Below are 25,985 nucleotides of genomic sequence, written 5' to 3' on the forward strand. Positions count from 1 at the left end.
CATACAAACTGTAATGGCATCAAGTGAAAATTTAAACATTACCACTAATATCCTGCAAGTTTCAACACTGTGCCAGGTAACAAGACTGTAGTAGTTTGTGAAAATGGAGGGTGATAATGATGTGTGTATGAAGCTGCAGTGTATTATTGAATTCCTGGATACCGGGAACATTTCGCCCACTGATATTCACTGACATTTGAAAAATATTTATAGGAATGTGACAGTGGATGTGAGCACAGTTACACAGCGCATTAGTCATGTCAGTGATAGTGGTTTGAAAGACATGCCAAAGTCAGGCTGTCCTCACACTACAACAGTGGTGGAAAATAAAGAGATTGGTTGGTTGATTTGAGTATTTTACTGGCACATCAGCTTCTTTGGCTATAGTGTGCCACAAAAAAATAGAGAGTGAATAAACTGATTCTTGAACACTAACACATTAAGACCTGTGAAATGTGTGCATGAGTAGGGTGGGAATTGGCTTTAATGCATCGAAAACAATTCTGGACAATCTGAGATACAGGAAATTGTGTACCAGATGAGTTCCACAAATCCTAATGCCAAATCACAAGAAGCAGAAAGTGCAGGCTTGTGCTGATCTTCTGAAGTAGTATGAGACCATGAGAGATGATTTTCTTGATAGCATCAAGAAAATCGTCTCTCATGTTTCATCACTTTTCTTGAGAGCATCAAAAAAATCATCTCACATCCAAGTTTCATCACTGATAATGAAACCTGGGTGTGCCACTATGAACCAGAGTCAGTGCAGCAGTCTATGGAATGGAGTGATGACACAAGGATTTGTCAATAAAGAAGAAATTCAGGGTTCAGTTATCTGCTGGAAAAATCACATTCTGTGTCTTGGAAAAAGAGAGAGGGGTTATCCTTATATATTTCCTCAAACACAGACACTTTAGCAGTTCTGCCCACTGTGTGAGGGTACTAAAGCTGAAGACATGAATGCAACAGTGAGGCCAGAGAAGAAAGAAAAATGTCTCCATCATGACAATGCCAGACCCCCATACCAGCAACCTGATCTATTACCAAGGAAAACCATTGCAGAATTCGGTGGACTGTTCTGTTTCTCTCACATCTCCAACACAGTCATGACCTTGCACCATCAGACTTTCACTTCTTTACCCATGTGAAGTATGGCCCCTGTGAGGAACACTGTTCTAGTACTGTCTTTGTGGCTGTTGATAGGTGTAGCTTGGAGACCGAGAGCAACTTTTATGAAATAGGATATTCAGGCTCTGTGCCAGTTGGTATACAAAGTGGTGGTGGTGTATATATGGAAAAATAAATATTATTTAGATACAGTTTAAACTGGCATAGCTGTAGTGGTATCCAAGAAAAAAACATGGAAGCATTAGTTTCAGAATGACCCTCATATTTTCCATATCCAGTATTGATAGAAACATGTAATATGCATGGAATTTGCAATGCTTTTCAAAAGGGACATAAGATAATTAGGCAGTGATGCATCACATATAATAACTTCAGTACCCAGCTACTTCAAGTAATAGCATTCTATTGGGAGGATTTTTAATGAATGGCTTTGGAACCTGCAGTTCAGTACTTCTTAATGGGAAGCAGAAATTTTTCTTAACTATATCTATTCCAAGAAAGAAAAGTTGCTGAAATTTCTTTCTTGAACTTTCTGAACTTTTCTTTCAAACTACAAATTTGTGTTCCTTCTAAAGAAATAGTCAGTGAAATGAAGTTACAACCAGTTCTCTGATGTTCAAAAAGTTTACTGAAGAAAGAAGGGCCACTGATTCAAATTTTATGTGATGATGGACAACAATTTATTTTTGTCATTACAAGTAGAAGTTTAAGGCTGAAGCAATTCAAACATTCACATATTTAGTTATCAATACTTTTGAAACAAGAAACTTACTTCTGGTGAAAGAACTTCAACTTAGCATTAGTAGAGGCACATGATTCAAGAAAGCAAGCTTATACAGCATCAGCCAAAAAAAAATCCTTCCCATTTCACTGATCCATTCATTTCAAATGTTTGTCTATTTCTGCCTTGAATTTATTCAAGCTATCAACTTCCACAACAGATGGAAGTTTGTTCCAGCAATCAATTACCCTCTGGCTAAAGGCAAACTTCTGCATATCTATTCTACAACTGTCTTTCCTCAGTTTGAATCTATGCCCTCTCGGGTTTATAATCTGAGCGAGAGGCAATTGGAAGAATCCCATCAGCATTGAGCTTGCTCATTCCATTCAAGGCTTTATACACCTCAATCAGATTGCCTTGCAGGTACCTAGTCTCCAGAAGCTGCAATGTGCAGAACTTAAGCCTTTCTTCATAAGAGCACCCCTTTGTTCCTTTCACCAGTTTTGTTGCCCTTCTCTGTACTTTTCTAGCAACTCTACATCCTTCCTAAAATGTGGCTTCCAGACCTGTATGCAGTACTCAAGATGTGGCCTAACCATTGCCTTATACAAGGGGATAATCACTTCCTTATCCTTGCTCGCAAAATTCCTGTATGTCATTGGCAAGACCCCATGACCTACTCTGGCCGCCTGTCTGCACTGCTCAGAAATATATCTGACTGCACAATTTCCCCCGGCGCCTCCGTAGCCAGGTGGGAAGGAGCAGCAGTGCGTAGCACATGTTTCTTGATTAGACCGGGGTTCGAGCCCGTCATCACCAAATACGGAGGATGCGGAAAGGTCAGGAAATGACCACCGCATATCCCGGAGCAATATGGCCTTAGTTGCTAATGCTCCTAAAAACCAAATAACAACAACAACAACAACAATTTCCCCCAGGTCTCTTTCATTCTCCACTACCCTGAGTGTAACACCACCCAGTTGGTACATTTCTCTGGGGTTACTGCTACCCATATGCATTACTTTGCATTTCTCAATGTTAAACTTCAGTTACCACTTCTCAGCCCATATGCCCAAATTTTCCAGGTCTTGTTGCAGCAGCTTACTGTCATTACTGTTATTAACAACCCTGCCAACCTTTGTATCATCTGCAAACTTTGACATTAAGCTTGTTATACCTTCATCAATATCATTCATAAATATACAAAACAACAACACCAAATCCTGAGGGACACAACTAATAATTTTAGTCCATGTAGAGCAGTAGTCATTGATTACCACTCTGTCTTCTCCCATTCAAGCATCCTTTTATCCATTGTAGCTACTTGCTCTTAATGCCATACTGCTCCAATTTGTTCAGTAGTCTTCCATATGAAACAGTATCAAAAGGTTTCCTAAAATCCAAGTATATGATATCAAAATTATTTTTTGCATCCAGTTCCTTTGTAACCACATCATAGTATCCAATGAAATTGGTCAGACAAGACTTCCCCTTGACAAACTCATGCTGTGTTTGAATTATTACTGCTATCTTGTCTAGATGATTTTGAAATGCTTTTTTTTTTTTAACCAGTGATTCCATTCTTTTTCCTGGAACAGAAGTCAAACTAACAGGTCAGTAATTACTCTTGTCACCCAGGTGTTCTTTGATCCCCCTTTGTGAATTGGAGATACATTTGCACATCTCCAGTCCATGGGGACTTTCTCTGAGTCCGAGGATGCTCTCATAATTATGGCTAAGGGTTTGCTTACCTCCTTTGCCACCTCCTTTAATATAACTGGATAGATCCCACTAACCCAGACACCTTTCTTATGTTTAACTTCAATTTCTCCTCCACTTTGCTCTCGGTTATTACAAAATCATTTAACTCCTTGTTAGAGTTTGATAAACATCTGGCCCTCTTCTCCTTGAATAACTCCTCATGTGTGAATGTAGATGCAAAATATTCATTTAGTTTGGCAGCTATCTGAGATTGATCATCTACAGTCAAACCATTGGTATCAAGTGGACCAATCTGATTCATCCCTTTTTAGAGTTTATATAAGTAAAGAAGTCTTTGCTGTTTTTCTTTGCATACTTTGCCCAAGATTTTTCATAATCTGCCTTCGCTTGCCTAACCTCCTTTGTGACTTGATTACAGATTAGCTTGCATCTACCATAGGCTTCTGTATCGCCTGACAATTTATGTGCATCCCGTGCATTTTTCTTCTCTGTCATGAGTCTCATCAGTCCATCTGACATCCATTTGGGCCTGAACCTAGAACAGTATTTCTTAGTTGGAACAAAAAAAGCCTAGTAGCTTCCAAGGGAAGTTAAAATCCCCATTATAAGACACTGATTTACTGGCCCACTCTATTTCTCTGTATAATTGTTCATTGTACTCATCAGAGTCATTAGGCCTATAACAAACTCCTACCCTCATTTTTGCTTTCACAGTGCTTATGTCACACCAAACAGACTGAACATTGCACTGTCCACCTGTGTCAACTGGATGCACTTCTTTAGATTTTGTGTTTCTTAACTAACAGCATAACCCCTACTCCCTTACTGTCCTTTCTGTACACATTGTACTCCCCAAATTCCAATTCTGCACTGCTTATATCTGTGTGACACCATGTCTCTGATATCCCAACAATATCTGCCTTGGATGTTTTAACCAGCACTTCAAATTCATCAAATTTATTTACTATACTCCTAACATTGGTGTACATGCAAGTATACATGCACTAGTTCTTACTCTTAGTTGCCAACCGGGCTAGCCGGGTGGATAAAGTGCCTGCCTAGCAACCCAAAGGTCGCAGGTTCGAACCCCGCCTCGGGCTTGGATCAAAGTACTGCAAAAAAAAACTTGGTAGGTGCATTATGGTCACAGAAGCCGATGTGCCAATAACTACCAAATTAAAAAAAAAAAAATTTTTTTTACAAATGCTCTTAGTTACTCTTACTGAAATTTTGAAACTCATTCTGGGACTCGTTAAACTCATTAAGAAAGTCATAATCTATAGTACTTCCTTTTGCTGAACATGAAATTCATTTAGTGTTCAAAATTTTATCACTGAGCATACAAAGCTCTTATTTCTCATCTTCACTGTCCAAGCAGATAGTTGTGCAGAGACTGTAACTAAATTAAATTTAATATTTTACATATTTTTAATAAAGTAAGTTATTATTGCCACAACATTGACATGATGTGTTTATTAGTAAAACTTCTAGTTACAGATCATCGTCCCATACAAAAAACAAAAGCCCAGCTTAAAGAAGAAAGGAGAATTTTATACGAAACTCAAAAGGCATCAAATTCATTGAAAAATGGATTAGGCTCTGCTAATGAAAAGTCTCCACAAAGAGCACAAGTTTCTACTTCTGTTCCCAGTGTGATAGAAAGCAATATCAGTCATGAACCAGGTAAGAGATTTATTGTGGCATAAAGAGTGTAAGTAATAAGTAATTAATCAGTCTTTACAGGTAAGAGAAATTTAATTCTTAGTTTATTATCACATACCAGAAACAGCTAATTAATGTTTATTAGGCTGTACCATGCTTATATTCTGAGCAGTAGCGTTTTTTTTTTTTTTTTTTTTAATTGAAGGAAACTTTTGGTATCAAAACCTCATGCAAGCAGATTCCAACTGGAGAACCCTTTACCAGATTGAGAGCAGCAGTGATGATTGAATAAATAAATGCTATTACCCCCCTCCCAAAACATACACATGACCATCAGATTAATGGATGTATTTTGTATTTTATTCTATACAAGATAAGATGAAAATATGATACATGCTTCAAAATTTAAACAAAAAAAAAAAAAAAAAAAAACCCTTAAACCACTCGTTATTTTAAAATTTTAAGTTTTTATAAGTTAATGACCAGTCAAATGTCCTTAAATGTCACAGTACACAAATGTATATCTATCTTTTAACATACAATAAAAGAGCCAGCAATAATAAAATAAATTTCAGTAAAACAATAGAAATTATCATTTAGGTTTTTAAACTTATATTTTTTTAAAGATACAGTAAGATTAAGAACATAAGACCTTGCAAGACCAGTATATACCTGTGCCATTGATATCATTTTTCCATTTCTTAACACAAGTAGATTTCTGTAGTTGCTACTAGTGATTTTTTACTCCAAGAGGAAACATGTTTCCCAACTTTATTGTTTATTTTGTATTTTGTTTCACTGGTCCATCTGAAGTGTTGTGTTAAGAGTCCATCTGGAGCCTTGTGTTCTGCAGTTCCTACTTTTGTTCCCTTTCTTCTTCTTACAACTATTTTCACGTGTCTCCAGAACATACTTCATTTATACTGAATTTTTGTTTTTGTGTCACATGTTTCTTTTGTGGAGTTGTGATGTCACTCTTATTATAGTAACAATATAAAGGCAAATTATGACCTTGAATATTCTCCACTCACTCTGAGGATAGAAATGTATAACTTTTTTTAAAATAATAGTGAAAATTCAACTATTACTTTTGAATAGCATAGTGTAATTTGTGTTAAATACTCTTTATGCTATCTAGACTAGTGACTTCTGAGCCCATATGTGCAAAATTTATCATGGTGAATATATGAAAATTCAATAATTATTCCCAGTGCTTTGATAAAGTTAAAAAATTACAGCATTTCCACATTGAATTCTACATCCCCACTGACAAACAGTATTCCCTATGTACTCCACTTTAGTATTAGTATTAGTAATCGCATGGTGCAAGAAAGCCTATGGCTTATGCTGCGCCAGCAAAAAAAAAACCGAATAAAACAATGATAAAAAAATAAATAAATAAATAAAAATAAATAAAATAAATAATAATTAATAAAAGAAAAGGAAATTAAACCTATCATCCTATGCACTTTCCTGACCCGAAGATACTATCCAGATGACCTTTGAATTTCCCCAAACTGTCAGCCTCTACCACCCATGCAGGCAACTTATTCCAATAATTTATAACTCGCTGGCTTCCTGCAAAAAAGATTGGACTGCAGGAAATAAAACTTCCTGCAGTCCAATCTAAACATTTCCCCCCCGTAACTTGAATTTATGTCCCCTAGTTCTAGCCTCATTTATAATCTTGAAAATTTCGTCCTCATTCATTTTACTGATACCTCTCAGAGCCTTAAACTTTCTAGATGACAACTCCAAAAAAAGATGCGCTTAGGAAAAGGCCTTTTGTTTCGGGTTCCATAAAGTATGAGGAATACTATTGCAGCCGAAAGAGCAAGACTAAAGTACTGAAATATTTACAAACTATACAAATAAAATATTTTAAATATTTACAAATTTTGTAAATATTTAAAATATTTACAAAATACTAAACTATTTACAAATACTGTATACAATATTCATTAATATATACAAAACATCAAATGTTAGACAGGGCATGTGCATGAGGTTGGTGAATGTTATGGAGGCAGTTGTCAGTAATTAATTGCATTTGTAGTGATGTAATTGCCTTGTCCTCTTGGCTTGAATAAATATCACTAGGAGGAAAACTTTTTTAACGTATAGAGAGATACCTTTTCAGTTTGACATACATGCTTATATTTTCTAATTTGATTTGGCCAAAGCTCAAATCTGGAATTTAAATTGTTACTTTTTAGTTTGTGTTTCCCCTATAGGCAGGCTAATTAAATGAATGCATTGGTCTTAATTGAGTTTGAGTTTTGTCACTATGCAGTCAAACAGGTAATTCTACCAATAAGTATAAAAAAAATTATGTTCCAAATGCTTGCACATCATCTTATAAGAATATACAAAACTTTTAAAATTTAGTATAAATAAATCTTGTTTTCCATATTTATTAATGATATTGATGAAGGTATATCAAGCTTAATGTCTATCTAAGTTTGCTGATGATACAAAGGCTGTCAGGGTGGTTTAATGACAGTAATCAGGCTATGCTACAACAAGACCAAAATAATCTTGGATGGACTGAGAAATGCCAATTAAATTTAACATTAACAAATGTAAGGTACTGCATGTGGATAGCTCTAATCCCAGATTAACATGCCAACTCAGTGGTACTACACTCAGGATAGTGGAAATGTAAAGTTCTCTGAGAGTGCAGTCAAATGTAAAGTTCTCTGACAGTGCAGACAGACTGCCAGAACAGCTCATGGTGTTTTGTCAATGATATACAGGAATTTTGCTAGTAGGGATAGGGAAATGATTATGGCATTTTACAAGGCAATAGTTAGGCCATATCTTGAATATTGCATACAGGTCTAAAGGCCTCAAAGGATGTAAATCTGCTGGAACAAGTGCAGAGAAGGGCAGTGAGATTAGGAAACAAAAGGGTGATCTTACCAATAGTAATAGAGGCATGTGATACAAGAAAGCAAGTGTATGTAGCACCAGCCAAAAATATAAAAAAAAATCACACAACCATTCCCTCTAAAAGTTTGTCCAGTTCCTCCTTGAATTTATTTAAGCTATCAACTTCCACGATGACAAATATAAGTTTGTTCCAGCAATTAACCACCCGCTGGCAAAAGGCAAATTTCTGCACATCTATTCTACAACTGTCTTTCCTCAATTTGAATTTATGCCACCTTAGGTTCATAATCTGAGCAAGCAAAAGAATCCCATCAGAATTCAGTGTGCTCAATCCATTCAAGGCCTTATACACCTCAATCAGATCACCTCGCAGGTGCCTAGTCTCCAGCCACTGCAGTTTGCAGAACTTAAGCCTCTCTTGGTAAGAGGACCCCTTCATTCCACTCACCAATCTTTTTGCCCTTCTCTGTACACACCCAAGCAAATCTACATCCTTCTTAAAATGAGGTCTCCAGACCTGTATGCAGTACTCAAGGCAGGGCCTGACTAGCAGAATTCCTGTATATCATTGACAAAACCCCATGACCTGCTCTGGCAGCCTGTCTGCATTGCTCAGAAAACTTCATATCTGACTGCACAATTACTCCCAGGTCTTTTTCATTTTCTACCACCATAAGTGTATTACCATACAGTTGATACATTCCTCTGGGGTTACTGCTACTCATATGCAGTACTTTGCATTTGTCAATGCTAAACTTCAGTTGCGACTTCTCAGCCCATCTGCCCAAATTTTCTAGATCCTGTTGCAGTAGCACACTGCCATTACTGTCATTAACAACCCTGCCAACCTTTGTATCATCTGCAAACTTCGACACTAAGCCTAATATACCTTCATCAATATCATTGATAAATATACAAAACAACAGTGGGCTCAACACCAAACCCTATGGGACTCCACTAATAACATTAGTCCACAAAGAGCAGTGTCCATTGATTACTGCTCTCTGTCTTCTCCCACTCAACCACCCTTTTATCCATTGTAGCAACTTACCCTTAATACCATTCTGCTCCAATTCGTGCAGTAGTCTTCCGTGCACAACAGTGTCAAAAGCTTTCCCAAAATCCAAGTATATGATATAAAAATTATTTTTTGTATCCAGTTCTTTTGTAACCACATAGTATCCAATCAAATTTGTCAGACAAGACTTTCCCTTAAACTCATGCTGTGTCTGAAAGGCTTCATTTCTGCAAATTACAGCATCAGAAGACTAGACACTGCAAGGCAATTCACTTGAGGTGTTTAAGGCCTTGAATGGATTGAGCAAGCGCAATGCTGATGGGATGCCTCCTCTTGTTCAGACTACATACATGGTAAAAAAAAAAAAGGTAAAGTGCAGCCATTATCAACCCACTGCAGGATGGAAGCCTCCTCAACAATTCATGCTGAGGTTAAATGGACCATAATCTGCCACGCTGGTCCAGTGCGGGTTGGCAGATCGACCGTATTCAGCAGTCAGGGGCTTGAACCCCGGTCTACTCCTGACCACTCGGCTGCGGAGGCATGAGGGAGCATAAATTCAAATTGAGAAAGGATCGATGTGCAGAAGTTTGTCTTCAGTCAGTGGGTGGTTGACTTTTTAGAACAAACTTACATCTGTTGTTGTGGGATGGATAGTTTGAATAAATTCAAGGAACTAGACAAATTAATGGAGAGGATGGACAGGTCCATAGGTAGAAATGTTTTTTTTTTTTTTTTTGCTGATGCTTTATAAACTTGTTTTCTTGCATCATTTGCCACTACTTTTACTGAACTTTATTTTATTTATTTATTTTTTTTTCTCTATAAGAGAATACCATTTTTCATCGATAAAGTCACAGTGAATGCATGTCTCAATGAATGAAAATTCTTGTTTCATTCACCATTACTAATACTAATACAAAAAAAAATTTTTTTTTTTTTTTAATTTTCTACTAGGGGGAACTTCGCTGGCTTCTTTTGCACAGCTTTAGGCTGAGGACTTTTACTCTGTATACATCACTTTAATTCAAGGAAGTTGGAATCAAGGGATTTAAGGAAGAAAACTTTAGAGCTAAGAGATAGTTTTTATTGTTACAAAACAGAACACATCTCAATTCATAATGCATCTTCGAATACAGTGTTCTTTATATGTTTAGGTCCTTTGTCGGCCCATTGTATATCAGCCTTGCTTGTGGATATCAAAAGAGCTACGTATAGTTGTCCATGACTGAATATGAAGTCTTCAGTCAGTGGGCCACAAATTGACCACGAACAATCCAACGTAGTCAAAAGTCTGTCTTGTGACTTATTTATCGTCGTTGCGAATGCTACTCTGACAGGGAACTCAAGTCTCTTTAGAATGAAAGACATATCCATGTTTCCTCTCATGTCTAAGGTGATTCTATGAATATGAAAGATGTCTCCTTTCTTGTCGCCGGTGAGGATCTCACAATGGAGAATCGTTCATTGTATCCACCTTATGATCAAGAAGGTTCTGTTACACAACCCATCTGATATGCAGATATTCCAGATGAGCATCACCAAAAAGCCCTCTTTCAACTGGAGGTGGAAGTCCAGAAGGGGTCAGACTGTTGATGGATAACTCGAAGGGAGGATTAAGGCTTTTCCTAATTTGAAAGGATCTGCCTAATTCAATAGACTGTTTTGAACGTGTTCTTCGACCCCGGACATACGTTCCGCTCTGATCTTATTTTGATTATACCTTATATAAAACAATCGACTTTTCTCTACTTTCGGATAAGCCATTGCGATATAATGCTGAGTGAGCCTTTGCAAACACAACATCTGATTCAATTTCGAGTCCTTTCAGGATGTCAAGCTGTTTGCATAATACTGTACTGCTGTAACCTTCTCCGTATGGTCTTTCTGTTTCAGTGTGTAATTCCATCCCATTTCTCCGCCAGGAAACATCAGAGGAGAATAACATTAGGTCTAAATGAGGAGATTTCAAACTCATTATCTTGCTTTCTTGATCACTTTTTGGATAGACTCACAAGTCTATCTTTTCTAACAACTAGCCATCCATCTTGAAACAGGCCTATGGGGCTGGGAATTTCCATACTATAATAATTAATGATAGACACCAGCCAGGAATTAAACTAAAAATTTACTATACAATGAAATAATATACAATGAAATATGATGCAAATAAAATAAAACACTGATTAAATTATAGTTAAAATATAGTTAAAAACAATAAAATTAATTAAAATAAACTAGGTTAAAAGCGATAAAACAATACAATCTGGAGCTTTCGGAGAACTGCCGTCTCCTTCTTCAGCATACTACCAGTGCTACAACACATCCTTAAGTAGCCGGTCCATGGCACTCATGCACGTGATCATCAGACACATGATCTACATTCTCCATGCGCGTATCGGAAATGGAAGTGGCTCGGGAGCGTGTCAAACAGAAACGGTCATCCCTTCTGAGGACAACTGCCTCAAACAGGGGGTGTAAACGGATCCCCCTGTCCCTATTAATAGTATTGTGACTGGATGAACCGATTCGCAAGCTCTCGAGCCACTTGCGTTCCCAAAATCCATGGGCGCGGTCGGTAATGACCGCGTCTTCAGGGGAGATCCGATGCTGCTTTTCCCAGAAAGAGATCCGATGCTGCTTTTCCCTGCTTTTCCTAGCCATCCTTCGACACTATAATAGCAGCCAGTTCATTACAGGTAGGTTTGTTATAAATTTGCAGGTGGTCTTTAGGATTGCTGTAGAATGCCAAACTCACTTCTTTGTCTTCAACAGATTCATACACTTTGTAAAGGGTTTTAAGAATTTTCATGTACAGGTTTTCGTTTGTTATACTTTGAATGATTTCCAAGAGATCAGTCCTTTTCACTCTTTCAGCTCATTTCATCAATGCTTCTCTGTCGTCATAAATATAGATTTACTCCAATTTTGTAATATCTCTAACGTACATTAAACTCATTGTTCCTTTCACCGTGGCACTTCCTTGTATTTGCATCATATAAGGGCCGCTGCCACCTTGAAAGTCTGTGTTTTCGCCATTAAAAGATGAGAAGCCGTAAAAATTGTTGTAAATTGAAATGTTTTCTCAGAAGTATCTCCCCCTTTTTCCGTGTTGTCAAACAACAGTCCTTAAAGCATCTGGATAGGTATCTGCCATAGGCAAACACCTTTCCTCCATTACAACACAAATGTGCAGCTCTTCTGAGTTTGCCATGAAAAGATAATCCACCACAATGTTGACATTCATCTACCATATCACCTCTATGGAAGATGAATAATATGATACGTCAGTGGTTCGCAATATGATACTTCAGTGGTTTCTTTGTTATCAGGATCTTGTGAAGATTTACGTTACATCTGAGCCGTTTAACAGTTCGCTGATTTTCGGCCTGTTCTTCATCCATATTATCTTCCAGCTTCCTGTGGCATTGATTTTCCACTTGCTCCGTTGTCATTGAACTTATTCTATAATAAGCTCATAACCTTTCAGCATGTTTCTATATTTCTGTGAAGACTCATGAGGGCCTCGTCTTCTCTCGGAATTGACAATCTCGGTCGTGGCATTCTTTTAATTACTATGTTAGTACTGTAATTAGCAAATCAAACATCACAGATTCCAGATACACCTGTACAAACTATACAAATATTTAAAATATTGACAAAATACTAAACTATATTACATATAAACTATAAACAAATATACAAACTATATTGGGTCCCTTCATAAGCTGACATTTCAGTGGAACATCAAATGATGCCTAGCATGATCATATATTAGACAGTGAACACATGCACAAGGTTGGTGAATGTTATGGAGGCTCGAATAAGTGACGTAATTGCCCCGCCCTCTTATCCCATTGGCTTGAATAAATATCACTAGGAGGAAAACTATTTTAATGTTTAGAGATAAGAGAATACCATATTTCACTGATAATGTCACAAAGTGAACGTACGTCTCGATAAATGAAACAGATATATTTTGTAATTTGTGATTATTGATTTGAATAAGAAGAAAGACTTAAATCAGATTTACTTGAAATATTTGCTGTATTAATTAATTTCATAAATAGAAAAAGATACCATCATCATTTAACAGATGCACTAAATTTTACTCAACAAACATGTAAAGGCAGTTAAAAGAAAGCTTCAAATGGATTTTTGAAAAAATTTGCAATATTAGTTAGAAATTGGCAGACCATCCCATAATATGTTTTGTTTACAATTAAGCTTTTTTAGTGCATGAAATGTTTAACTTTAATGACTTTTTTGTTTGATCGAGCTCAAGGTTTCAGGCTTAATTGCACAAGTAAAAATAGGGTAAATACTGTATGTACACATGCTTATTAATAATTTTGATTACTACAACCACAAAAAATAAATATTAAATTGTTGAAATTGAATATGTTACAAAATATATTCAAAAATCAGCTATTTGCTTGAGCATACCATCATTATGTATATATATTTTCATTTTCTTATTGTATGCTTTTTCTTGTGCTGCCTTTATCAATTTTGAAAGACCTCTCAAAAATTCATAATAAATCGTGTAGCTGATTGTTTTAAATATTTATAGAAAAAAAGGATTCAACACAGAAGACAAAGGCTCAACTTAAAGCTGAACGAAGAGCTTTGCAAGAAGCTCAGCGAGCAGCTAAAGCATCAAAGAAAGAAATGGCAGCAGGTGATAAGCCTCTCCCAGCACAGATAGCAAAAGCTTCACCTAGTATTGTAATATCTAATAAAACTAACCAAAAGCAAGGTAGGCAAGCAGTCTTATTTATAATGCTAATTTAAATATTAATATTGATTCTTTAGTGTAAATTTTCATTTTTAGATATGATGGTTAAAACTATTTAATAACTATATGTAATTCATGAAGATTAGCTTAGAAAGATTACTTGATAATTAAACTTTGGGATATTATCAAATAATCTTTCTAAGTTAATCTTCATGAAATAGGAATTTTGCTAGCAGGGAGAAGGTGATTGTCCCTCTGTATAAGGCAATGGTCAGGCCACGCCTTGAGTACTGCGTACAGGTCTAGAGGCCTCATTTTAGGAAGGATGTAGATTTACTTGTGCTTGTACAGAGAAGGGCAACAAGATTGGTGAGGGGAATGAAGGGATCCTCTTACCAAGAGAGGCTTAAGTTCTGCAAATTGCAGTGGCTGGAGACTAGGCACCTGCGCGGTGATCTGATTGAGGTGTATAAGGTGAATGGGTTGAGCATGCTGAATTCTGATGGGATCCTTCCACTTGTTCAGATTACGAACCTAAGGGGGCATAAATTCAAATTAAGAAAAGACAGATGTAGAATAGATGTGCGGAAATTTGCCTTTAGCCAGCGGGTGGTTAATTGCTGGAACAAACTTCCATCTGTCGTTGTGGAAATTGATAGGTTGAATAAATTTAAGGAGGAACTGGACAGGCATTTGGAGGGAATGGTGTGTTTTAAATACCATCAAGTAGCTGTACTTGTTCACTTTTTTTGTTAAAAAGTTAGGTTAAGAGAGATACTTTTGGCAAGTGTGATATTTTATTGTGTTTATGATTGTAATTGTATATTGTAAATAATTTCTTCATAACTTTTTACAATGAGTTATCTGAAAAGTTGTTCATTTTTTAACCTGTAATTTGGAATTAACAAGCAACCATTATAACAGGTACTTTTTTCGAGTCTCATTAAAGTGAATTTTAACTCTGTGTTGAAAGAAATTATTCTATAATTCAGAAAGATAAATGCTGCTAAATTACGGGAAGTCTGCTGTGGCAGAGCATTTCTGGGAGAAGCAACATCAGATCTCCCCATGCTAATTTAAATATTAATATTGATTCTTTAGTGTAAATTTTCATTTTTAGATATGATGGTTTCAAGCCATTTACGGTTCCAGAACCGTAAATGGCTTGAAAGCTTACGCATTGGGGCAGCCAGTAATACCATTAATAGAGATAAGGGTGTACGTTTACACCCTCTCTTTGAAACGGTTGTCTTGGGACACGATGAATGGTTTTGGGTAGCGTGCTCCCGAGCCATTTCCGGTTCTGGTGCGCAAATGGGAAATACCAATCACATTCTTGGGGAACCATGTGACGAATGCCGTGGACCTGCTATTTAAGGATGTGGCATACAGCAAAATGTACGATGTTGAGAAAGGAGACTGCCGTCTCCGAAAGCTACAGTTGTTACGGTATATTTTCATTTTTAATATCTGTTTTCAGTCATATTTTAATTGTTTTTATTTATATATTTTAAATATTTTAAACTAGTTTTAATCATTTTATTGTAAATACAGTGTTTTTAGTTACAGTATTAAAATATTTTCAAGTACTGGTTGGTGTGAAGTTTAATTATTTAATATAATTGTCCCCAAACCAGTCTTATATAACATAGAGAATTGTCTTCCTGATATTAACCAGGCCTGTTTCTTGAATATTGCCATCATATAGGTAGTGCCCAGAATGCCCAAGTAGTTCATGGACTTCATAGTTTTGTGCACTACCACCTACAGATCAAGTCTGAATAATCTGAAACTGCCTCCAACAAACTCCTTGGTCAATACACCCCCAACAAGGAAGTTCTCATTGACCAATCTCCATATGAAGACATGTCCATTGGAGTGTAACACTGTTTTAAATTTGTCTCTACATAGTAACTTGTGCCACTGTTCTATGGCCCATGAATTGACATTCGTGAATAACTTCACTCTAAATCAGCCCTCAACCCTTCCCTATCTCTTCCATCATGCAGTATGATTGATGACTTTTGAGGTTATGATGAACATCGTGGCGAGATCCAATATTTCTTACGTATCGAGGGTACAGATCTAAAACGGTGTTCGCAGGCCAGCCGCTAGTTAGTACACCGGACTGAACCTATTGGTAATTCCCTAGGAGGCTTTCGGATCAGCTAGTGTATAATCTTGCTACCTCTACTCTGCCAGATAGTGACTGGAGGGAGTTCGAGTAGTGTGTATTCAGGGAGCATTGTCGAGGCCACATTATGTCAAGGATCTGGGTATATTCTTATCATGTGTATGCCATATCCAAAAATTTCATTACTTCATACAGCATTTCCCACCCACTTTTTCTTACTATTGAATACACCATGAATTGTCAAACTAATAGAGCAAGCTTATTTGCGAAAAGATCTATACCTCCTAAGCACTTCCTAATTCATTTCACAAATATACGTGGTCTCAATTCTAATCTCAATGATGTCCATTTCCACTTGCAGTCTGCCAAACTCCATGTACTTTTTCTGACAGAATCTCAGTTATCAGTTGATTCAACTACTGCTCATTTCAGATGCCCAAATTATTCGCTGTATGATTTCTTTCGTCTCAAAGGTGGACTTGTACATATGTCCATTCTGATATTCCCTGTCAGAGACTTGGCAATTTGGAATCTCCTCTCTTTGATCTTCTTTGGCTTAAAATCTCTCTACCTCATTGTGTCAAATTCATCTGTTGTCTCTACTGTTCTCCCAACTCTACTAATCACTTGGAGCTCTTTGACTTCCTCTCTTTGGAGCTTTACTTTCTCCGGTCCAACTTTCCTAACAGTGAGATAATTTTCCTTGGTGATTTTAATGTCCACAACTCCAGCTGGCTTCCGTTTTCTAGTCACACCGATCCAGCTGGTCGAGATGCTGAGGCTTTTGCAATTACTAATGACCTTGCACATATTGTTCATTTACCTACAAGAATACTGGACAATCCTAATCATACAGCCAATATGCTTGATCTTTTTCTCGCAAACAACCCTTCTAAGTACACAGTCAAAATGAGAGGTCCTTTAGGCACGTCAGATCACAACTTGGTGATTGTCTCTTCTCCAATGGAACCTTTATCTCATGGCTATTCCCAACCTCGTGTTGTTTGGCATTGCAAGAATGCAAAATGGGATGACCTGCAAGACTTCTTTTCTTCTTTTCCTTGGTCGGATTACTGTTTCAAAACTTCTGATGTCGACGTTTGCTCAGATCGTGTCAGTGAAATTATTCTTGCAGGAATGGAATCCTTTATTCCACACTCCACTTTAAAATCTCTTCCTTTATCTAAATCTTGGTTTTCCAATAAATGTGCTAAGGCTGTTCAAGAGAAGAACATTGCATATCATAATTGGCTTGTTTCTAATTCTTCAGTTTCATTTTCTGCCTACACCAAAGCTCGCAACAATTGTAAAGCAGTTATTAATCAGTCCAAACTAGAGTTTGAACAGGCTAAGAGTAGAAAACTTGCTTCTTGCCCTAATGGTAGCCGAGCATTCTGGTCTCTTGCCAAAGATATTGACCGCAACTTTTGCCCATCTCTGTCCAAACAAGATGGTTCTGTTGTAACTTCAGCCAAGGATAAAGCTGACCTGCTAACATCCCATTTTTCTTTCAACTAATGTATTAATGATCTTGGTAAAACACCTCCCACCATTCCCAACACGCTCTATTCAATGCCCCCTGTGGTCTTCCGTCAAAAGGATGTCAGAAGGATTTTGATGAATCTTGATGCTAAGAAAGCTCCAGGTCCCGATGGTATTTCTCCACTTGTTCTCAAAACCTCTGCTCCTGAACTTACTCCTATTCTTTGCTGCCTTTTTTCACTTTCTTATTCCAAAGGTGTTTTTCCTTCTGCTTGGAAATTTGCTCATATCCAGCTGGTTCCTAAAAAGGGTGACAAATCCCTCCCATCCAATTATCGTCCCATTGCAATTACTTCTACTCTTTCTAAAGTAATGGAGAACTCAATTAACTGCCAACTCCTAGAAACCTTCCATCTGATCAACGATCGCCAGTATGGATTCCGTCAGTGTCGATCAGTGTAATTCAATGGAAAGGTTCAGTGAAACACAAGTAGTTGCTCTTGACATCTCAAAGGCTTTTGATCGTGTTTGGCATAAAGGTTTTCTAAACAAGCTTCCATCTTATAGTTTGCCAACTGTTTTTAGTAATTGGTTATCCAGTTTTCTCTCTGATCTCTCACTGAGGGTGATGGTAGACGGCTCTCTGTCTTCTAACTTCTCCATTAATGCTGGTGTTCCCCAAAGTTCAGTTCTTTCCCCCACTCTTTTCCTCTTGTATATTAATGACCTTCTTCCGTTGACTGGAAATCCTATCCATAGTTTTGCCGATGATAGCACATTGCATTCCATTTCCCATTTTGAGAAACCTTGCCCTGTTCAATCAGCTTCAACTTCTCGAAAATCTGCTACCAATTCCTTAAATGCTGATCTTCAGGTAATTCTCCAGTGGGACAAAGACAATGTAGTTGATTTCAACCCTTCTAAAACTCAGTCTTGTCTTATATCTTGCAAAAAGGATTCTTCTGCTCCTATGCTTATCTTTAGTGACACTCCGATTTCTAGGCAATATGATATATCTCTTTTGGGGATTATCCTGACTTCTAATCTCTCTTGGCACAAGCACATTACAAATATTGCTTCTTCTACATCCAAAAAACTTGATTTTCTCTTTTGCTCTTGGCGTTACTTTTCTTCCAAACAGCTGCTCACTCTGTATAAATCGCAAATCCGCCCTGCCATGGAATATTGTTCCCACATCTGTGGTGGTGCCCCCAAAACCTCTCTCAGGCTGCTTGATTCCATTCAGAAGAGGGCAGTTAGGTTAATTAATGATTCATCTCTAACAGAGTCTCTCCACTTGCTGTCTCATAGATGTACTGTTTCTGCTGCATGCCTCTTCTACAGATACTTCCATGGGCACTGTTCTTCTGAATTGGCTTCTATAATTCCCGTTCTCTCTTTCAAAACAGTCCGAACATGTGCCGCCACCAGCCAACATCCATTTATTGTCCAACTTCAAACCCACAGAACCAACTTTTCATCTTCCTCGTTTATTCATTCAACTGCCATTTTCTGGAACAACCTTCCTTCATACGTATTTTCTGAAATTACACGCTACAGAAGTTCAAATCCAATGTCAACAAATATCTTCTTTCGTCTTCTCAACCTCCAACCCAAGCAAGGTACTAAGTACTATAGGTTCTAATACCTCTCGTGTTTGGGGTTGACATAAAAAAAAAAAAAAAAAAAAAAATGTCATTTCACAATGGTGACTGTGATGGCTCATGTGAAGCTGCTCTACTGTTGAACCCAAGACTGTGCTGCTCTCTTATTGATTGCTGATATACTTATGAATGTTCTTCTGATTTCTTGGATCTTCTCCATGAAAGTTTCCACTGACAACTTGCATGCTTCATGAACTGTGCTCCTTATACTTTCAGCCATCTCTTCTTTTATTCTCAGAGGATGAGTTCCTTGTGTTCATGACCTCTTTTGTGACTTTTGTTAAATATTGTTGTTTTTTTTATGCTAGTCATGTTTTTTCTACTGTTCCTGTTGTTTTTAATATTCCGTGATTTTGGATGAGAGTTGCACAGCCCCTCTCACAAAATATAAAACTGGCTTTTAAGAAAGAAAATATAAACCATGATAGAATGCACTGAATCTTCATGTGTCTGTGGTTTCTGAATCAACTAAATCTTCAGATATAATAAATGACTTTTAGCCCTAACTGGCATGCAGTTTACACATATTTAAATGATGAATGAAGGGTTTCCCATAAGTTTTAAGCATAACCAATGAGAGACTTACCTTGATGATCAGTCCAACCCATGACTTTCCCAGCCAAAGAAACACTGGGCCTTTTTGATGTTTTTTTTTTTTTTTTTGGGAAGGGAGGTTCCACTATTTAGACTGCTGGTATGAAAGTGCTAGACATTGTTTCTTATAACACAATATTGGATTTACTCCAGATCCATCATAAACAGGCACAAATTCTTCTTAACAGTGTTCACCATGACAGCATAAATTATTTAAAGGCTTTCATCTCCAGTTTCTTCATTTCTCAGTCTCAGTACAATAAACTACCTGTAATTAAATTCCTGTAAAACAATAAAAAAATTATTAATTAGAACAAAATTTGCACTGTGAAACATAAAACAAATTTATTATATGATATAACAATATTGTATATTGTAATAATCTGATATCAGAGGGATGTGTAATGTAAATAATTGTGAAAGTGGGAGCAGAGAGAGAGAGAGAGAGAGAGATGTCAAGAATTAAATTGTAATATATATTAATGTATTATGTATACACACACACACACATATATATATATATATACACGTTTGTTAAATTTCTATCTTTAGAACAGAATAAAACTGAAAACAGAAGAGTATATGATGAGAAAAAAACATTCAAGAAATCTGGAGAATTCACAAGAACAGACAAGCATCTAAAAAGTTCAATTTTTCCTAATCTTATTCAACATCAACAGACTTCTCCACCCATAGGGTCAGTGTTATTTTCTCATTATTTTTCGGTTGAATACATTAATTAGTAATATATTAAAAAAGGATATAATGCAGGAAGTAATTTATTTTTATATTTTTATGGATACATTTTATGAAATCATTGTGTTAACAAAATTAACTAATATTTTTACTATAATTTAAAATTAATATGCAAAATTTTCCAGGGTAGTTTATCTTATTTTATGATCAAAGGACCATTTTTAAAATACATACTTAAATTTTTGATACTGTTAAATACCTAAACCGAAAAATGCAGAAGATATCTTTTTAGCAAAAGTACAGAAAAACTAAGATGGTCCAGTTTAATTTTATGAAAATCTATATATTTTTAAAAAGTATGTAGTTTTCTACATGTTTGTTTCAGTTATTGAAGTTTAAGAATCAAAACCAATCACTATCACTTACTTTTTGTTTATTTTGTTAAATATTCTGTTTAACATGACTATAACAGTCCATTAATGTCATGCAAATATCCTTATAAACTTGCCATTCATATAAATGGCAATATTCATATATACATATAAAGAATTCATATAATGAATATTCATATAAACAGATCTTCCACAAAAACTATATACATTTATATTAAGACCATATTATAGCAGTAATTACTAAAGTACAAAGATCAGTTGAATAAAAATGATAAATATTTAGATGGTCTAAATTTAAATTATGTACTGCTATGGCTATGAATTTAGTGATTGATACTAGTGCTTCTGTTGTCTTGTATGTATGGAGAACAGTGCAGAAACAGATGCATCCAGACTAGTGCAATACGCTGTTACTCGGTTTCTTAGAGTGAGCATGTCTCTCCAGAAGAAACTTGCCAATGTTTGAAAAGTTGTACATCAGCAAATGTATGTCATGCTCATGAGTGTACAAATGGACAAATCATTACTGCAAAGAGGTAAAAACTTGGAACATGACCTTTGCTCACAGTTGTTACAAAATAACTGTTGTCTTAGCAAATAATGTTTTCAGGGCAGATCAATATACAGCAGTTGATGATGTGCCCAGTTAGCTACATATCAGTCATGAGTCTGCTTACACCATCAACTCTGACAAATTACAGTACAGGAAGTCCTGTGTAAAGTACATTCCCAAGTGTCTCAATAATGAACAAAACTCTATACAAATGGGATTGTCTGCAGCAGCTAACATGAAGAGGAAGCAAATCACCCTTGGATCACTTCATAACTGTAGATGAGACATGCTATAGGCAATTTTAACTTGAGAGCAAACAAAGCAACATGCAGTCATTACCATGACCATAAAAATTCAAAGTTTTCAAAAGCCTTGGGGAGCCTTGTGTATTCTGTTCTTTGATTTACAGAGACTGCTACTGTGCTATTTCATATGTAGAGGTGAAACAGTCAACTCACAAAATTACACACAAATCCTTAAGGTTGACTGTGATGTGCTTATCAAAAACAAGAGACTGGACCATAATTTTACTTACTGTATGACATAATGACACCTTTCTGATGTTATTGTATGACACAGAACACTGGGAAAACTATCCAGGAACTGTACTGGGAAATGATTGAGCATCCTTCATACACCATGGACTTCCCACTTTGCAATTTTCACCTTTTTGGAAGACAAAAAAAAAAAAAATCTGGCAGGACATTGATTTCACGCAAAGAGTGAAGTGAAGAAAGCCATCAAACAGTGGTAGCAACAGTAACCAAAGATCTCTTATGAACAGAGTGGCTTATGGGGGCTTGAAGGGTGAAAACCATGTTTACACTCTCCAGAGCAAAGCTCCAGCATCTCCCCATTTCTCCTATCGTGCATTATGGGTCATGCCTCTTGAGTTTATGATAACCATCAAGATGAGATCCATTATTCCTTACATTTTGAGGGATGGCCAGCCTGTGAAATTGACTCCTATGTTTTCTCCTAGATTGTCTGAACACTGGCTCCTAGATTGTCTATTATCTGGTTGAAGTCCAGATAGTGTGTATCTGGAAAGGTACTGCTGGGCCATGTTATGTGAAGAGCTCGATATATTCTCTTGCTGAGTGTATGCCAGATCCAAAATTTTGTTAATTCCCAACATGTTTTCCCCAACTCTTACCTCAACTGCTATAATGCTTTATGAATAGTTAAGCTAATAGTGCAAATTTATCTGAAAACCCCCCGAAAAATTAATAATTCATCTCACAATTATATGTGGTCTTGATTTCAGTCTCAGTGATGTTCATTTCCGCTTACAATCTGCCAAGTCCCACTTTTTTTTTTACACAATCTAAATTATGAGTTGCCTCAACCATCCCATCCAGCTTCTTAATCAATGAATTTCTTAGTGACTCAAGTCATGTTATAAGAATGAATTTTTGAAAAAGCATTAATAATGAATAAATAAATTCTGACAGAATGCAATAAAGGTTTAGGAATAAAGGAATTTCAACGTAGATTTAATGTGAAAGATGCCATCTGGAGTACTGCAAAGGGCCTGAAACAAGGTTGATCAAGATGCTTTAATTCATGGATTCCATAATTTGTGGCCATCTACAAGTACATGTACATTATTTTTAGATGTTGATGTTGAACAAGAACTTGATTCATCTTTCTTTAGGGTATCTTTAGGGTAAAATCGTTGCTCATTGATGAACTGTGCTAAAAGTTTGTCATATCAAGAACCCCTGATGTCCAAGAGACATTGGAAAAGTGCCTCACTATTGTCAATGATGCTACAAATGTCAGAAGTCAAATATGCAATGTGTTAATGAATTAAAATCAAGATAATGAAGTGACTGCCAGAGGGAGCTATAGGAGAAAAAAATTTCGGTGACGACGAGAAACGTCGGATAACTTGCATGGAAAATTAATTTCCTGATACGGGACTCTAGCGCTGCTCGCTTGGTAAACAGACGATAGGTGTTATCGGTCTGGAGCAAAGTTGAGAACGAGATATTGATTGACAAGTAGGCATGGCAAATGATGTGCTGATTGGTGCACGAACAGAACACACGATAACATTGGTTTAGTATCATTTTAGTAGCATTCAGAAGTGGAAGTAACCTGACCTTTTTTCACCCATAATGGTGAAAAAAAGGTCAGGTTACCTCCACTTGAATCCCATGGGAGCTTGACCCCATCCCAAAGTGGAGGGGGTAACCTAACCTTTTTTCTTTAGAATCATGGGTGGAATAGTGCATAAATTGTTTGTTAACAAAATATTAATTTTTTATTACTGTACTTTTATTTTTAAGGTCAGGTTACAAAAAATAAAGAAACCTTTTCCTTTTTTCGTAACCAAACCTAAATCAACAGTATAATAAAAACACTCATGATCTCCAAAAATCTGCTTTTAATAATGAGAAAAAAACATAGTGAAGAACATAAAAATGAACAGATTGAAAGTTTTATTAATTTAGTTTTCATCAAAAAATCAACCGTTTTATTTTCCATACAAATTTCTTCAATCTTTAAAAGATTCATCGCTACTATTACCTCTTTACTGTTCAACACAAAACTATTATGCACCGTTCTTTACTCATAAATACACTTTATAATGCCAACCAATGACTACACAGTAGCTTGTCATCTGTCGCACTCACCACCAATCATTTCATTGTTTGCCACGCTTACCTGTCAATCAATATATCCTTCTCGATTTCGGTTCCAGACTGATAACACCTACCATCTGTTTACCGAGCGAGCAGCGCTAGAGTCTGGTATCGGGAAACTAATTTTCCGCGTAAGTTATAGAATGTTTTTCGTCATTCTCGTATTGGCTTTTTTTACCTTAGCCAAAATTTCTTTGGACAGAATGGTTAGCATTCTACAATTGAATTATGGAATGGAACGGAGGAATTTAATTTCTCTGTTCCATTCAAAATATCGAAAACAACTAAAGTTCCAAGATGTGTTGCATCACATCACCTCTGAGCAAAACCCTACAGGAAATTTTCTTATAAAGACAATTGGGTCTCAAACTTAAACTCGTAGAGCCTCTGTCTTTACATCTATCATGTCTTCTTCATATGATCTTATTTTGCAATCAAATTTGTGTTTGCAAACTTGCCATTTCTTGATTTGAAAGCAGAAAAGGAACATGAGTTTATAATATGTTATTAACTCACCTGTTATATTATTGTAATTTTTTGTGTGGATTCAGTACATTTTTGGCTTGGTATTCCAAGCTCTGGAAGAAGATAGTATCTGGCAACCCTCTAATCCCAGTTATACCACTTAAACAGCCTCATATTGTACTATGTAAATTTATCTTGTTTGTTTTTTTCAGAACCTTGTTGGCAAATGTATTCACTCTCCTAGTTAGTGGCTGTATAGAGGATTTTATTAATAAAGTGATATTAATAAAATAATAATATAATAATGAAATATCATTAGCACCTTAATAAATTTCAATATGGACAGCATATTTTCGCTGCTCTTTTAGATACATTTAAGTTATTGTAAATTACTCTTAATGAGTTCAGTTGGAATTTCTGACATCCTTAGTAGACATTTACTCCTTTCCTCCCATTGTTTTCATTGCTTTTTAAATGCAGTTCATTTGTTTTTTCTATGGTATTTTATGAAAAAGAGGTGTGAAGGGAAGAGACATGCGTAATACATTCAAAAAGTTCCCAGAATCACCCGCTGGTATTTAAATGGTTTGTGCTACAGCTGTAAAGTTTCATGGGGCATTGACATCCACCTTGGTGCATGCATCCCAAGTAAGTTGGAACTGGCTGACCACTTCATTCGTGTCACAACTGGTTAATTGTGGAATGTCACAGTTTGAACAGCGTGATAGTATCAATTTATTTAAACTTGGGAAAAGTGCTACAGAGACACTGCAGGCATTACAGAAATTTTATATAGATGATGCATTGAAGAAACAAATATGAGTGGTTTAATTGTTTTAAACACATACAGAAAGAAAAAAGGGAAGATGAACCTCACAGTAGACACCCTTCAACATTACAAAATGACAAAAATGTGAAGGAACAAAACCCATGCAAAATAATAGGTGAATTCTATTGTTGAGATTGGTCATGAAGTTGGACTGTCAGTAGTTTCAGTACACACAATCCTGATACAAGATTTAGGGATGGGTTGCATGTGTGCAAAGTTTGTTCTATGCCTGTTGGACGATCAAATAGACTGCATAAAACCATCACAGATGATTTTTTTCAAAAAATCTGCATGGTATCTGAGTTTCCTAAGAAAAGTGGTTACTGGGGACAAGAGTTGTGTGTTTGCTTACAATCCCAAGACCAAGGTGTAATCATCTGAATGGCACACACAAAAAAAAAATGCCCCCATGGCCCAGGAAGTCTCGTGCAACAAAATCCAAATTTTTTTTTTTTTAACGATAAGGGCATAATGCATCACTAATTTGTGTGACTAGGGGGGAGAAGCAGTACTTCTGCTTACTGCATTGATGTTTTGACACATTTGCATGAGAATATGAGCCAAAGATGACTTCAGAAATGGAAGGCTGGCTGGATCCTGCACCATGACAATGCACCTAGTCACGTGGTTATGGCAGTTCAGCA

At 36.4% G+C, this 25,985-nt stretch overlaps 1 protein-coding gene across 1 annotated transcript in view; it reads left to right on the forward strand.

The window, feature by feature from the left end:
- eIF2Bdelta (eukaryotic translation initiation factor 2B subunit delta) overlaps positions 1 to 25,985 on the forward strand; it is a 139,994-nt gene that overhangs the window by 39,716 nt on the left and 74,293 nt on the right. The window contains exons 5-7 of the mRNA XM_090385680.1: positions 5,063 to 5,254; positions 13,717 to 13,902; positions 20,308 to 20,452. Coding sequence (XP_090241806.1) covers positions 5,063 to 5,254; positions 13,717 to 13,902; positions 20,308 to 20,452 — 523 coding nt within the window. The remainder of the gene's footprint in view (positions 1 to 5,062; positions 5,255 to 13,716; positions 13,903 to 20,307; positions 20,453 to 25,985) is intronic.

The sequence above is a fragment of the Mastigoproctus giganteus genome, chromosome 12 (assembly GCF_048544385.1).
Source record: "Mastigoproctus giganteus isolate SK-2022 chromosome 12, ASM4854438v1, whole genome shotgun sequence".
In the NCBI taxonomy this organism is placed as follows: domain Eukaryota; kingdom Metazoa; phylum Arthropoda; class Arachnida; order Uropygi; family Thelyphonidae; genus Mastigoproctus; species Mastigoproctus giganteus.